The sequence below is a fragment of the Poecilia formosa genome, unplaced genomic scaffold (genome assembly GCF_000485575.1).
Source record: "Poecilia formosa unplaced genomic scaffold, Poecilia_formosa-5.1.2 Scaffold187, whole genome shotgun sequence".
In the NCBI taxonomy this organism is placed as follows: Eukaryota; Metazoa; Chordata; class Actinopteri; order Cyprinodontiformes; family Poeciliidae; genus Poecilia; species Poecilia formosa.
In genome coordinates, this window is record NW_006800126.1 from 995,776 (window position 1) to 1,012,208 (window position 16,433).

At 41.6% G+C, this 16,433-nt stretch overlaps 1 protein-coding gene across 4 annotated transcripts in view; it reads left to right on the plus strand.

Annotated features, from left to right (window-relative positions):
* Positions 1-15,721, plus strand: part of ccdc85cb (coiled-coil domain containing 85C, b) — a 50,121-nt gene extending 34,400 nt beyond the window's left edge. For 2 of the 4 annotated variants that reach the window (XM_007566152.2, XM_007566153.2), the window contains 6 exons: positions 1,115-1,194; positions 3,044-3,085; positions 8,772-8,876; positions 12,136-12,228; positions 12,620-12,718; positions 15,053-15,721. In XM_007566152.2, the coding sequence (XP_007566214.1) occupies positions 1,115-1,194; positions 3,044-3,085; positions 8,772-8,876; positions 12,136-12,228; positions 12,620-12,718; positions 15,053-15,142 (509 nt within the window). In that variant the 3' untranslated portion in view covers positions 15,143-15,721. The remainder of the gene's footprint in view (positions 1-1,114; positions 1,195-3,043; positions 3,086-8,771; positions 8,877-12,135; positions 12,229-12,619; positions 12,719-15,052) is intronic. The other 2 variants (XM_007566155.2, XM_007566154.2) reach the window with 2 other exon arrangements.
* Positions 15,722-16,433: the final 712 nt, after the last annotated feature.

Below are 16,433 nucleotides of genomic sequence, written 5' to 3' on the forward strand. Positions count from 1 at the left end.
ATGCCACAGGCCAGTCCCCTTCCCTCCCCTTCTCCTCCAAAAACACGTAACTAATGGCAACCAAATAGAAACAAACATGGGTTACAAATATTGACTGATCAGGGGTTCCTGAAACCCTTGAAACTTGCACGACTATAACACTAGGAATGTAAGGAAGTGGTCGCAGGAAGCTGAAATAGGCCTTTAGGGTACTGATTGGATTGCTCTTTGCCAGCCACATAGAGAGGAGATCAGTGCCAATCTTACTTTCCTTTGTAAGGAAAGTACAAAGGAAAGTACTTTTTACTCATTGATCTGCTATTTACTTATGAAAACACTTATTGAAGTGTTTTTGAACTGAATAGCACTTTACATAGTTTGTTGACATGGGTCAATAACCTAAACAACAGATTTAAAACAATAAATATCTTTGCTGTTGAGCTCATTTGTCTATTTATTCAACAATGATTATTTTGTCATTGCATGGTTAATTGTGATTCATTGCAGACCCTGCAGTTAACTCGATTTAAAATGTGTAATCAAGCAATAATACATTATAATTGACTCCTCAGAAAAGCTCTTTGTGTAGAATTAGTGTGGCATTAGGTCTTTTTCTAGATTCTTATGTATTTTAAATCCAAATTAAAGATGCAACATCATTTGTTGCTTCTGTACCATAGAATGTAATTTGATCACTTTATAAAATAAGAGCTGGAACAAATGGCTCATAATATCCAGTCACCTTAGTTTTGAGTCAATTTTGATACTGTGTTGGTTCTAATGACATTCGAAAACAGAAAAAGTTAAGTATCCCTTTTTAAGCCGGCTGAGTGGTGGTATATAATAACGGGTAGACTGGGGGAAAAGTCAAAGTCTGTTTAATTCAAGTTGAGCTATTCTGAAACTAAAAGGTCAGCTCTCTGTTTTCTTGATGTTGTTTTTTTCAATCTTAGACTGAACCATTTGGAGAGCACTCTTGCAGAAAGACTTTTCTTGTTGTCGTTTTCTTCTTCTTCTTTTTTTAAGTCTTACTTGCGCATCAACCTTTTTCTGCCCCACTGGCCCGCCTGTCTGCCTCTCGTTTCCGCTCCAGGTCTTTGAAATGCTAATCGCTTCTCCTCCGTCTCGTTTTCAGATTCCTCCTCCAACTACATCAGGCAGCTGGAGACAAAGGTCCGGATACTTGAGGACGACAACAACAAGCTCCTCTCTCAGGTGAGACGCAGACACGCAACATCTCCCCTACGAGCCCTGTCAGGATTTCACCAAAACTCAGCCCAAAACGTGCGATCGGTGGCTGCGATGACATAACGCGCTCGCCCGATGCCTCTGCGAATACGTCCCCTCACAACGGGCCGAGGCTTCTTAGCTGCAGAATATGTGTACCCATGTTTAATTCATAGGGAGCCTGTAATCTGCAGTTGCGAGCAGCGATCTTAGCCCCAGCTGTTATAGAAGCTGGGGAAGTGGAAGAAAGATGAGAGGAAGAGGTAAAAAAAAAAGAAGAGGGGAAAGCTTTAAGTGACAGTGACTGAGTAAAACTTTATCCACCCCATCTTTCTCCTCCAACGTTGACCTCGTGGTGACTTCCCCCCAAAAAATTCAGAGGATTAAATGTGTGGAGCATGAAAGAGTGAGGAGATGGAAGAGGTGGAGGGGGGGGCACAGCAGTGTGGGTTCACCAGGAGGTCACATGTCAGTCTCCAGAGGAGTGTGTTTATCCACACTGCACTAAAAACCCAGGCTCTAATTAGCCCTTCAGGACGGGGGATGAAAGTTTGCAACATTCAAAGGACAAATCATTAATTATTGGGATAGATGTCATTAAAAGATAGAGACGAGCATTATCATTTCATCAGAAGGTTTTATGATGTGCGTCAGCTCGTTTGAATGCCAGCCAGACTGCAGACAGTCAAGCTGAGGTTGAATTTTCCATCCTGAAAACCCTTTCACTCCTTTTTTTTTTTAAATTAATTTTTTTTTTTTACACCAACTCCTCTTTCAGTAGTGACGTCCCAACAGATTCCTGTAAGGCTGGAGTCACCGTTGCCAAACGAGACCCACAATTAGTTCCTAAATGTTACAATTAGGTGATCCACGTGAGGCAAGAAGAAGGAATAATGGGAGGCTCCTCTTTTTTTTTCTTTTTTTTTTAGCTGGCATTTGGCGAGTAACTCACTCAGAGCCGTGGACCTTTTCCACATAAAAACCAAAACCAACAGAGAAAGGTAAATAGTTGCCAAGTGAGACACAATTGGAAGCTTTAAAAAGAGAAACATTTCCTGCAGTCGTAGCCGCATTGCTAGGATAATTCGACTAGCTTTGCAAAGCTACAAAGTGACATTTCTTGTCTCTTCTTCCTCGCAAAACATCTCAAACTCAATGGGACTGGAGGGAGGGAATCTGTTTTGAAGCCTGGCAACAGATTTTCTATTAGCTTTAGGTTTTGACTTTGGTTAGGCCATTTTTAACACAGATATGTTTTATGCTAAAAGCTATTTGGCTATATTTTTAGTACTATTGTCTGATGAAGGATGAACCTCCAGCCCAATCTTTAGTGTCTGTAGCTTCCAATAGATAATTCCTGTCTTAGTTGGAGGGGGGAAAAAACGGCCCCACAGCATGATGTTGCCACCACCATGCATGATATATAAAATTGAAATTGCTATGTCACCTTTAAAAATCACTGACTTCAGCTGAAAACTGCAAGACCTCACAGAAAGTTGTTGGGATATTGTTATAAATGAAGCAAAGCAACCATAATCAGTAACTCCACCACAATTTTCAACAATTTTATGGCAGTTGTTTGTTTGCCTAATTCCGCGGAGCCCTGGTATTGACTAATGTTATTTCTTTCTATATCAGTTAGTGAGTCAAAAAAAACTTCCGAATCATTTTTCACAATTGCCCTCTGGTGTTGGTTCGTCATGTAAAACCCTCATGAAACACGGTAAAGTCTGTAGTTGGAGCATGACAAAATGTGGAAAGGTACAAGGTCTTTTCATTACACAACCAGAAACTAATGACGCAATAAATCTTTTCACGTTGTGTTTTCTCTCTCTAGGCCCATAACCGCTATAGCTTATCACAGATACAGATGAAAAAGGTAACCTTCAGAAATCTTCCTGAATGTTGGCTCTGCCGCTCACCAGCTCTTGGGGCTTCTCTCCTTTAACTCCTGCAAGTGTTTTGGTGATGGGACTTTTCGCAGCTTTTAGCTTGAAACTTTCTACTTCCTAACGGACGGACACAAAGCAACAGATGTCAGTACTTTATTTATTCTTCCCCTAATCAGCCACGGCTCCACTAATGTTTTTTTGGGGGGGAGGGGCAGAAGGGTATAAAGTTTCTTCCATCCGCTAGATAAGGTTTGCAGAGGTCATCTACGCCTGATCTTGTCAAACACATACAGAACTACAAAACCCCATCCTTGACAAAGATGCAGTGTTTGTGTGATTCACCAATTACTCACAGCACTTCGTCTGTCATCACACAGTCGACCTGTGCAACAGCGTGTAAAACCGGTTTCATTTAATAAGGTGGTGGAGGAAATCCACTTGACTCATTTTGTAAATGCAAATTTGCAACTTTTTTTCTCGGCTGAAGTGGAGGGACGTAGAACGGAGCAAGCCCCGTCGAAGAGCCTCCCTGAAATCTGTAAAACAAAGCAGGACGTTGGCCAAAGAAAATGTTATTTTCCTGTTCTGTGTGTCTCACTGCTTACATTTCTTGGAATTAAGAAAAGCAACCACACCTTAGCAGATTACTGTAAGGAGTTGGCGTCGCATGTAGTTTTTCTGAAGCGCTGCCCGTGATTTTTAGCTTTCTTCTTTTTGCGTAGGGTTGCCTCTGGATCTCTTTCTTGGCGCCGTCATTCTTTGACTCCCTTTAGCCGTGCAAAGTTGTTTCCCTGCAGTGGAAATGTAAACCTCTGTCTGCTAGAGCACCGTGTCACGTCCAAAAAGGGCAGAACAAATTTGAGGACACAGATGCAAGAATGAGGGTTCAAAAATAAGACAAAACTAAATTAAAATTAACTTTTCAGCAAGATGTATAATATAGATGGAAAAAGTGCTAGTTTCACTGGCAGACATTTTTCTTATAAGTGAAATTAATTACTTTTTCCATCAATATTAGGGAATTATTTACTTAAAACAAGCTCATATATCTTGCATGAAAATTACTTTTATGTTAATTTTCTCTTATGTCGAGTGTCAAATATTTGTACTAGAAACTGAACCAAGATTGCTTGATTAAGATTTTGTTGTTTTTGCAGTGTAGCAGAAGAAAAAAAAATCAACATCAATTTCTGTCGCCCAGGAACAGTATGCACAATTTGGAGGTGTGTGCGCTAATTCCACAGCTACTTGAATCACTTCACTGTTTCTAATTCATTCCACAAGACTTCTTCTTCTGTAGCCTGTAGAGACATGTGGTCTTAGTCCACTTGTGATTCGTAATTCTTGCACATCTTCTTGCTTTTAAGGATAATCTCTTTTTAAACACTTATTCCACGGTAAAAGTCGAGTTTCATGGCATTATGAGCAGGGACGCATTTAAAAATGTAACATGGAAATCAGTGGTAGATCCTTTCTAAACCTTGAATAAACCACTTCCTGTATGAATGCACCATGTGCATTCATACAGGAAGTGTATGAATGCACTAGCAGGTATAATCTAGAAGGTTGCGAACATCAATTTCCCTTGTCAAACGTATCGACCTGAGATTACTGTTCTCTAACAAACAGAAGTGTTGCTTCTGTGTCCAGTCCTCTCTGTGCATGTTGCGCTTATGACTCACACCGGTGGCCCTGCTGTACATATGTGGCTTTTAATGGGTAGAAAAACCTTCGTCTGTCCCTGGATCTGCTCTGCTCTGTACTGTTGTCCCCAGGCGAACGAACCCTGCATCGTGCTTTGGTGCGTAAACCACACTGGCTTGTTCTTGCTTGTCGAGACGTCTGGTGGGCTGAATTATTGAACATACGGGGCCAACACAGGTGGATCTGTGTGTGCATTATGCATGGTTGACAACTGGTGTGTGTGTGTGTGTGTGTGTGTGTGTGTGTGTGTGAGTGTAACTGAATAACAGAAAAATGTCCGTTCGAAGATAAGAAACTCGTGCGATTTAAAAGTGGGAGACTTCTTTGAAAGAGAGGTGAACCTCTGGATCTTTTGCATGTCATCTTGATGAGCAGCTGGAAATGCTGCGTTGGATTTGTTGACTCAGTGGACCTATTGCCTAACTTCCTGAACAATGGAACAGGCCCATTAAAACTTGAGTGCAGCTAAAACGGCAAACAAAAGCCTCTTATTTCAAGAATGTTGACCATCCAGACCAGTGTTACAGAGAGATGTCAGAGGGACTGTAGAGGAAGGAACCAAAAGAGAGCAGGTGTAAGAAAATGGAAAACGTAGATGCATCCAAAAATTGCTTTTTGGCTTTTCTCACAGAGAACTGGAGCACGGACACTCAGACTCACTCTTCATCCTCACCATTTTTGATTGCTGGAAAAAACACTGACTAAATATTTCAGCTTCGGCAGATTCTAACATCTGCGAGGGTCTTTACACCATTTGTGATATGTGGAACCTTTCTTTGTCAAAAAATATACGATTTCTTATATTTCTCAAATTATGACTAAAGTCTGAGGTCCTCTCATTCTAGGGAACTCTGTATTGTGAGCAGATATGTCATCACACTCCACTCCAGAGGACGGCAGGATCGAACGTTAGATGTCAATGATTGTCAACTTATTTACTAACAGAATTACTATGTGCTTAATATGTTAATTAAGCTATAAAGCTGAAACAAAACAAGTCTAAGATTTCAAAAAAGACTCGGACAGCACCTATCATTTTGACAGTTTTTCTGTTTTGACAATAAAGTACCACTTTTTTTCATTTTTTTCAATTCAGGTTTAGTTCCCATATCTGCAAAACTAACCTCAGCTGATTGCTGATTTTCTTAAAGATACAAGCACGATTGTTCCTGTAAGTAGCGCGTCCCCGTGCTTTTTGGTTTTGCCACACTTAGCACCTGCTTCATTTAAGTCGAGCTTCTAATTAGCTGTAGACGGCTGAAAAACAATCAAACCTTTCTCGTCGCTGTCCTTTCCGCATCACTCCTGCCCTTCGTCACTCAAAGGGGGGAATTGATGGCCGACGTTCTCCGCTTCAGCCTGTCACCTCCAAGAGCACGGTGATGGATGGATGGAGTGAAGAAAGACCCTGAGTTTTATTTATCATCTGCTGTCAAATATCTTTATTGGCCTAAATAGTCAAGGTCAGAGTGTGCTTGGAAGTAAAGCCAGGTCGATCTGCTGGGTTTGTTTTAAAAGATTCCCATGGAACACACCGCTTTCCTTTCTTACCAATTAGATTTAGGTGAAGTGATTTTATGTAACACGTGTTTATCACTTTTCTTCATCTGACATTTCGAGGCTCTTGACGGAGCCCAGAGTAAAACGTTGTGGGCTTGAATACAAAAAGCTACAAAGGGTAGATCAAGCAGTGCCAAGGGAAAGATTAGGAAAGGTTAGAGAAATGCCACAGAGCAGAGAAGAGGTACGGAATGCCGATTACGGGTTTACGCACGGAAAACTTAAGTGAGTGCGCACCTGAGTGTTTTGCTTGAACAGTGATAAAAAACAAGACAAAAAACAACCTTTGTAGCCCCCAAGCCTCTCGTGTGATTTATGAAAAAAAAAACAAAAAAAAAAACACGCCTCACACACGGGAGGGGGGAGAAACAGCCGTGCATGACATTAAAAATGCCACAGAGCCGTGATCCTGCCAACAGCGCCAACAGGAACGGGTCGTCTCTGGGCTGCTTAATGAGGACAAAATCTTAAGAGCACTCCTCTTTTGTACATTGTGACCGTACATGAGGGCACAAAGTGATCCTGCCCACATTTCAGTGTGGTGAAGTGTCATTAGCTCAGGGAGCAGCTGATGAGTAGAGCACAGGTGGTGTCGTTGGAAGGGAGACCACAAGGTACACAAATGGTTTTGGTCTTTTACAGCTAGTTTTTGAGGACTAAGGTTGCATTATGTTTGTATGCGTTAGATCTAGGATTCTTATTTTATGAATACAGCACACCTGTTTATTTAATTTGTTTGGATAATGTATGACATTTAAAAGTCTTAAAGAAGGTGCTGGAAATTTTCTCCTCTCCAGTTTGCACATTCATATTAAAAGTAATTTTCTTGCCAACTTTTTCAGGCCTGGCAGTGGACAATTTTGTACCAGCCATTCATCAAATCAGGAGGTTTTGTAATCACTTAAGCTGCCAGTTATCCAAAATAATTTGTTGTTTGATCATAATCTCATAATCAAGTGAAGGTCTATGCTCCACTTACTAAGTGTGCAATATAAAATCTTTGAAAAATAACATGCAATCAATGTTTGATTTAAATGGATTTTAATAATTACTTCTAGAATTCATCAAAATGCTTAGGGAGATTTTATTTTGATGCACTGTGGCACTGAATTGGCAACTTGTTGGGATAAAATCGGGGTACCAACTGGTGAAGGAGCAAAGATGTTTGATTCAGTCCTCACTTTTCTTTTTTTCTTTTTTTTTTTTTTTTTGGCTTGGGTTTGTTTTTGTTATTCTTTTTGTTTTTTTGAGTTGTTTTCCGGGCATTCTGGCATTTCTTTTGCCTTTTTACTGTTTTTTCCACTCATTTAGTCCAGGCTGCGACCGTTTTAAGAGAATTAATTTTCTTATAGTTGTTGTTGAGTCACTTAACTCTCGTCAGTGAGTCATTCAGACAGAAAGAAAAAAGCTTTTGAAACTCGAGATAAGCACTACGTAACCAGCATTGTGTCAAAAGATGTAGTTTGCTCCAGTTTATTTAATGGATTATATTTGGGTAGGTTCTGTGTCGGATCTTTGCAGGAATTTTCTCTTTGTTTCTTTGATATTTGCTGTAGATGTTTTTTTTGTTTTTGTTTTTTTTTTCACCAACTTATTGGTGGTATCTCTTGAGACTAAATTTTGTTTAAAAGTGTACCACACACTTCAAATACCTCATTTATGACAGTTCAAGGCAGCCAAGTTGGGAAGAAAGCATTTGAAAGCTGGTCGTTAGCGACGCATAATCAGGTTTTCTCTGGCCGCCACCAGCTTCTGTTTTTCTCCATTTTCTGAGGTCTGGACTGCAGATATTGATTTTGACAGATTCCAATTTGACATTCTAAAGATTAATAAATGTGCAGCAGGTTCTTGGATGGAGGAAGTAGTTTGAATCCAACGGGAACATGCAAAAAGTACCAGATTTCCTGCTCGTATATCAGATGCCAGAGGTTTAGAACCATTTTTTAAATTTCACCCCAAAAAAAATTCTGTTGATGCGTTCACATAGCAAAACTAACACGAGTTCGCATTTCTGATGCATTCAATGATGAGAGGAAAAAATATTACACACTTCCGTGTTTGACCAGTCAATAATCAATAAGGGCTGATCAAGGACAAACTGTCCATTCTGATCTCTTGCCACTTGATCTGCCCTTCTCTACAGTTAATTATATCTCAAAGCGTTACAAAAATCAGAGATCAAAATTTGGCGTTATTCTCTTTGGTGCATCCCTGCGAATAATTAAATGTTATTTCCACTTTCCTCTACCCTCCCAAGTTGGTTATTTTGGTCCATTAGGATGCATTACAGTTTGGTTTCATGCTAATTTCCATTTCTCGGCATTGACGTCTTTTATCTCTCCTGTCGTTTTGTGGTTGGTGTGTGTGTATGTGTGTGTGTGTGTCCGTTTCGTGCCTGCGTGTGCGCAGCAGTGCAACCCGGGTGACCTCCGAGCCCTGAGGAAGGGAATGACTCTGTACCACTCCGAGTCCCAGCTGTCCTCACTGCCCCAGCGCCAGGAGGCCATGCACATGGTCAGTACCGGGAGACACACACTGAGAGAGACCGACACACACTTACCTGCTCAGACAGACGCTGTAACAACAGGCTGTCACTGCCGCGCCGCCTTTTCTGTTCAAGTGCGCTTTAACTCCAGGGTTTCACTTCATACGAAAATAAACTCAGACACGCCTAATTGTTGGGAGGAGGACACTGGTGCCTGAAAATGTGAAATCAAATCAGGTTAGCTTTAATTCACTTTCCTAGAAACTCTTCAATTACGCCCCCGCAGGCAACCTTGCTCTATGTTACTCATGAACTCGATCAGTGGGATGACAGGGCATGGGTCACAGTTTGGTGGAGACAAACTGGAAAAGAGACAAAGAGGCAATAAAAGGAACTTACCGGGAGTCTGAACCCCGTTCTCTTGATCCCATCTCCCGGCCCTTGAGCTTTTCTTTGCCTCCCCCGGAGCCTGTTTGTTCTGAATCCCACTATGAAAGCACTAATCCTCTTCAATCCATCTCTACCTTTGACCCTGCGAGTGTCTGGGGAGGAAAGGCTTGGTAATTGTTTGTCTTAGTCCACTCGAAGGAAAGCCACTGCCCAGAGGACTGGGTCTTTATGCGAGGCAAGGCAATTTTATTAGTATGGCATAATTTGTACACAATTCAAAGTGCTCTACAGGAGCATAAAGGAACGGGGTTCAGAAAATTAAATTAAAAATAAGAAATTCAGTAAAATGCCAATTAATAGGTGTGTCTCGTAGACTAAGATTTTAACCTATCCACTTGTGGATGTTTTACAAATTGACACAGTGAGTGTAAGTGGCGACAGAGAAAGATAATGTTGTACATTGCAAAGAAAATTTGCAGTTTTTAAAAAAATACCTTCTCTTTTCATGTTTTTGTCGAGAGATGGTGACAAAACTGGGTTATGTCCAGATTTTCAACTCCATTATTTTACAAAATGGGAACAAAATGATGAGTTTGGGTCCATCTTTAGCATCTTATATTGGCGATTTGCATGTTAGCTTGGTTAGCATTACATAAAAAAACCTTGACTATACCGGTGGAGACTGTATCTCTATAGACAGAGACTGATACCTCAAAAACATAAATCAAGCTACATCGTTGTTTTCCGTCCAGCCTTCCTGTTATCTGCTACGAGTCTTGCTCTCTCTCAGTCTTTTACAGCGTCTGTTAACCACAGTCAAGTCTTAACATTTGGGAGAAAATATAAGTTCTATTTCAGTAGCTTCTTACATTTCCGTGCTTCCTCTGAATACATTTTTAAATGTGTTGATACTCTGAGCTGGTAGTCCCTGGTAATGGTGCATTCACTGACTTTAAATAATCTGACTTTTGAGTTTCCAGTCCTCTGCTAGCCTTTCCAATCAAGCTGAAAACCAGTCAGTAGCCTATTTCTCAACACATCTCTTATAAAACCTGTTGCAATTTACATTTACAAAGCCTAACATCGAAAACAGTGCAAACTTCTGAATGTTTCTTTCAACATAAGCCGGCATCACTACAGAAAAAAAAACAAAGGAGATATAATTAGATCCCATATTTAGCTGAAGTTTATCCATCCATGGAGTTTAATGAACAGACCCGGGACAGACGGGATATTGTGAATCCCATTCACTCTTTCAGCTCCTTCTTTTTACTGTATTTAGGCTTTTGTCTCATTCACACAGTTTCAGGTCAGTGAGCGTGAGTGAGAGAGGGCGGGAGGTTGTCAGGCTAAAAATGATTGGAGAGATGAGAAGGGGTGGGGTGGGGGAGAAACGGCCTGTATTCATGACTAACCCAAACACTTTTTCAGTCTGATCTGATTATGTGTTTTCTCGAACTCCACGCCTCTGATCTAACACTGTTTGGTACGTTCCTCCCCTTTTTGCAAGGCATGTTGACGCAGTGAAGCCGTCCCCAAATGACCGTTCATATGAGCAGTAAGCACCGTCCATCTTCTTCAGGACAGAATAAAGTGAATAAAGTAAAATGTTTTAACCGACGTGTTTGGGAGATCGACAAACCTCTATCAAACTTGCAGAGGAGGTAGCTTAGCTGTTTGAAATATCTAAAACATTCAGGACTTCTGGTTGAGAGCATTTAGAATATTTATTTTGTATTTATCAAAAAAAAAAAAAATTTTGTCTGTTTTTGTAGAATGTTGAGAACCACCCTTCCTGTTATCTGCCAAAACTCTTGCTCTCTCTGAATGGAACTAGTCAGATCCAGTCATTCACTCTCCAACAGCTTCCACACCAGAGCGTTATTATCATCTCAACAGGGTAGCGTGTGTACACGGTACATTCAGTGGTCAACGCAGGATCGGATTTTTGAAATTCTAGCCATCCTGTTAGCCTTTCAGGGCAGGAGAACTGAAAATCGTCGCATTGTGGTCGCCATCTGATTCCTCCACGACTTTTAATGAATAACTAACATTAGATCAGATAAATTAAGGCATAAAATGTGATCTTTTCCTTTACGTTCTTATGAATCTAAAAATTTGCCTTAATAAAAAAGATAACGACCTTTATCTGTGCAAAGAAAACAAATCGACCCCATTGTCCTCTGTTTTTTTTTTCTAGTCTGAAACTACCAAAACAACAGATACAAATCAGTATCCACCTTGTCCGATGTGGAATTCACAGCTATTATTCATGATCAGAACGTTTAGGCATGTTAATGAGTTCGCAGAGGGAGCTGACAAACGCATCACCATCCAGAGCCGGTGGAGCTGCGTCTGATGCTCAGGCCCCGATGCCAGGTCACACTGAATGCCGCCATTGTGCGTCCCTGAGTGCTCCGTGTCCCCTAAACAGAGAGCCACTGTCTGGAGCTACCCGGGGGGGTGAGATGAGTAAAACAAACACCCTGGTCTTCTCCTTCCCGGCTCACCGCTCACATCACAGCAGGTTAAATCACGCCGCTGCAGGTTGCAGACCTGGGAACTGAATTGGAAAAAAAAAAAAAGCCGACAAGGGAGAGAGGTGATTTGAGTTGCGATGAAAAGGATGACATTTTCGGTGCCACAGTAAATGTGTCCCTTTTTTTTTTCTTTTTTTGCCTCTTACTGACCCAGGTGGAAAGAGACGGTGGTGAACCTTGTTTGTTTTGATTGATGCTTCTGTACGAGGGAGTGCGTGGTTTAATCTCCGAGAACGTCCGCCACGTGTTTAGGATGTAGACCCGCCGCTTAACCTTTAGCAGCCGCTCTAGCCGTCGCCGTGTTTCGTTTACCATGACAGTTTGACGACATGGATGTACGGTTGTTGCCTTCCTGCAGGGCACAAACCGTCTGCCAACCAGCGAATCGTCTCCTGCCACCGGCTACCTGTCCTCCATCCAGAAGCCCGAGGCGGTGGTGCACGCCATGAAGGTCGGTTACGTTTAACACTGCAAACACACAAAGTTTCACCAGTTTGGTCTGCTCTAGTGCAAGTAACTTTTTTTTTAAAGTACCAGCTTCATTGGCAGATTATTTCACTTATAAATTGAATAATCTACCAGTGGAATTCTTTTTACTTAAAAAAAAAAAAAAAGAAAAAAAAAAAAGCTGAAAAGCTTCTCGTAAGTTAGTTTTGTCTTGTTTCAAATGTACGAAGATATTTGCACTTAAAACTAGAACCTAAAAAATATCTAAGATTTTGAATTGATGGGAATGTGGTTATGGCGATGCCTCCTTGTTCAAGTCACAATCTCACAAACCTTTGCTTTTAGTAAAGTTGTGAGCCTCAGTGACACCAGACCTTCTTCTGTCTTTCCGTTAGGTTCTAGAGGTCCACGAGAATTTGGACAAGCAGGCTCCCGAGGACTACGAGGACGATCTGAGTGAGAAAGAGAAGGCCATCGTGCGAGAGATGTGCAACGTAAGTTCAGCTACCTCACGGTGTAAAGTGTTGCTTTGTATCCGTCTGCAAATAACGACCTTTAAATCTCCTTTGTAGATTGAAACTGCAGGGTTTTTCCCGAAGAATTTAGTAATGATTTGTCACTTTATCGCTGACCATCTTAACCGCACCAGCCATGCTTAGTCTGCTTTATTTAAACTCTAGTCGGTTTTCCTGGAAAATTCGGTGCAAATACATAATCAAACTCTGATCAAAAAAGTGAACCCTCAACCCCTGGTCTCGGTTCGATTAACAAAAGCTCCAAAAGCAGGGCATTCTGGATAAATAGAACCAAAACAAACGTGCATGTCTAGAGCTGGAGAATTTTTTTTTTTTTTTTTTCTTTGTGGTGTTTTACCAAAAACAAAAGTGAAATCCTACAACTGCTAAAATCAGACACCACACCATTTTTGTTTACGCTTCATGACAACGGAAGTTGCGCTCACGTTTTCTTCAGACATTAGGTATTATTACTTCAGTAGTTCTTGCTGCAGCGCCTCCACAGGCGAGGAGGTGAACAGCTTTTCTAATTACTTTGGAGCAGTGGTTCTTAACCTTTTTTGAGGTACCGAACCCCCAAGTTTCATATGCGCATTCACTGAACCCTTCTTATTCCCCCCCCCGACACACAAAAGACTTTGCGGTATTCTGATTTAGTAATGTAATTATATTAGCTGTGTTATCACCCCCACGCCACTAGAGGCAGTACCAACCTCGAAAAGATGCGAGTATGGAGCAGATTTAGAAGTACACCGAAAGCTACAGAATTTGGTAAAAACGGTGAATTTTGCTGAAGTAATTAAAGACACAAGTTCAAATCCATGCTGAGAGTGGAACTCCTTCAATCAGTGCTCCTCCGCAGCTCTGATTGGCTCAGCAATGTAACGTGATCCCCTGCAGCAGCTCTGATTGGCTCAGCAATGTAACGTGATCCCCTGCAGCAGCTCTGATTGGCTCAGCAATGTAACGCGATTCTCTGCAGCAAGTGATGGCAAAGCGGGGAGAGTCATCACGACTTTACACAAGTGTGTCTTTACCTCCGCGGCAGAGGCTCCGCCGAACCCCTGAGACCGACTCATCGAACCCCTGGCGTTCAATTGAACCCAGGTTAAGAACCACTGCTTTGGAGCGTTTGACACAATGCGGCGAAAGCGAGTTTCACCGGCTGAAAATGTAACAGATGTTCCAGTAGATCCGAGTCCACCGGACCATCAGTTGTGAAAACACCACTTTGAATGGTGAACCTTCCTCTATGTCCTGGATAGAAATCTCTGGAAGTCTCTGACCTGTTTGGATTTATTTATTTATTTTATTTATTTATTTATTTTTTTCAAATGTTTCCATCCTCTGATTCAAAATAATATATTTTTTTCTTTTTTAAATGAGATATGTGCAATGCAACAGATCCTGTGTGTGTTTTACATGGATTCTCACAATTTCCACAATGGAAACAAAACCCCCCAACTCCACTTTAAGTGCAGAAAACATGGCCGATCGTTTGAACTAAATGCCAATTTAGCTCCATCATCTCACAGTTTTGACTTGCACGGGCCCAGAATACATCATCATCATCATCATCATCATAATACACAGCACAGCTACAGTCCTAACATCCCGAGCGGCCTTGTTTCATCCTCTCTGTCCCCTTTCTTTTGTCTTCTGTGAAACAAAGCCATCAGTGGAGGCTCATAGTTGAGCTGTCAAATCAATTCCACTGTATCAGCATTGAAAAGAGCGCTCTCCTCCAACCACTCATTCTCTCCTATCTAGTCTTCCTCTCCTCATCTCTCTCTCTCTCTCTCTCTCTCTCTCTCTCTCTCTCTCTCTGTGTTGGAACTGTAAAGACCTTTTGCTGAATAAAAGGTGCAACGATGAGAGAGAGAGCCTGGCTATCTGGGCCCTGCAGAGGTATGCAGCAGGCCAGGAATCTGGCGGAAGGGTGAGGGGGGGACAGTACAATAGTGCTTCTGTAATAACATTACCGGGGGGAGGCCACCACCGCCCCCACCTCATTTACAAAGCTGGAAGAGAGGAAGAAAAGTAGTTCAGCTGCTTCGCATGTACAGGTGCACTAATAAAAAGTTAATTTTATTTCAGTAGTTCTGTTCAGAAAAGAGGAACTTGACTTGAATTATTGAAATAATAAAAAAGAACTTTCAGATGATAACCCTAAACTCCCGAGATGCACACCTGCGGGGAGGTGTGTGAAGGGTTTTTGCGTTTTTGAAGAGCGAGTTTTATTTGCATTATTTTCTTGACCCGGCCGCTCCCCTTCGCCTCTCAGCGTCTCGTCTCTGCTCTCCGTTTGTGCAGGTGGTGTGGCGAAAACTGGGCGACGCCGCCGGATCAAAGATGTCCATCAGGCAGCATCTCTCTGGGAACCAGTTCAAGGGGCCGCTGTAGCACCGACGACCCGACTCGCCTGCATTCACCCGGGGGGAGGGGGGGACGCCACCACATTAAACCTGCCGACACCACCCATCACTCCGCGCTCCACCACTGCCGACGGAGAATCAGCTGCCCCCTCCTGCCCCTTGCAGAAAACTTCCCTCTTTAGGACCAGTTGAGACGGCGACAGGATGGACTACGTAGTCTTGATATTTACATGTACAGTGGAATTATTACACAACGTTTCTAACCAGTCGATGTTGAAGGTGACTACCGGCAGCTAGTTTGGCCACTTTCCGTCAGTCTCAAACACTCACACCGCTCTGTTGGCCTCTTTCGAGAGCACGGCGGCGCTCTCGTGAGCCGGCAGTGCAACATGGTTTCAAGCACAGACGCGACAAAGCCGCAGGAGCCGAGACCTCCCCGGCGTGCTACGGGGGCTCAAAAGTGCCACAATGCGCCAAATAATTTGTCAAATAAATACTCTGAATTAGCTGTGGGCAAAGTGGACTTAAAGTTTTAGCGTGATATTTTGCGGTATAAATTTATTGCGATAAATGATAAATGATTTGATAAATGCCCACTTCCACTTGGCATAAGACTTCCAATACAGTAGATACATTTTAAAACAAACCTCAATATTTACATAAATGATTCAGTGATTTATTAAATTAAAATTAGTTATATAAATTGAACCCGTTTTGGTATGTATTTATTTCACATTTCCTGTGCTGCCGTCCATTATGAAATAATTTAAACTTTGTCAGGTTGAACAATAAAATTAATTCAAAATGTGCTGCAACACATGATTATTGAAAAGAGAAAAGGTTAATAAATTCAATTTTACCAGATGGTTTTCATATTGTTTTATTTTTAATTGTTATTCTTTACATCAACATTTATGCAACTATAAATAGAATTATTTATTTATTGTATTTCCACTTCAATATTTATTTAACAACTTATTTTTTGTACAAATTTTGGCACTTTTGTTCCCGCATGCAGCAGGGCTGAGAGGGCGACAGTGTGGCTGAATTTTTGGATAACTTTTAATAGTAACCCCTCTATAAATAAATGTAAAAAGAAAAGAAAAGAAAAAAAAAAACTAACTCCTGTCACACCGACCTTTCCACACCCTAGTGGTCAACGAGTATAATTAGGATTAGCATTCTGAGACATTAACTTAAGTGAGACGCACTGTGATCTAGCGCCTTTTGCTCGTGAGAGTCTATGAATATAATTACGTCTAGGGGTCGCTGATAACTTGTGTATAATGTGTATAAAACCATAGCACTACTTTGTGTTG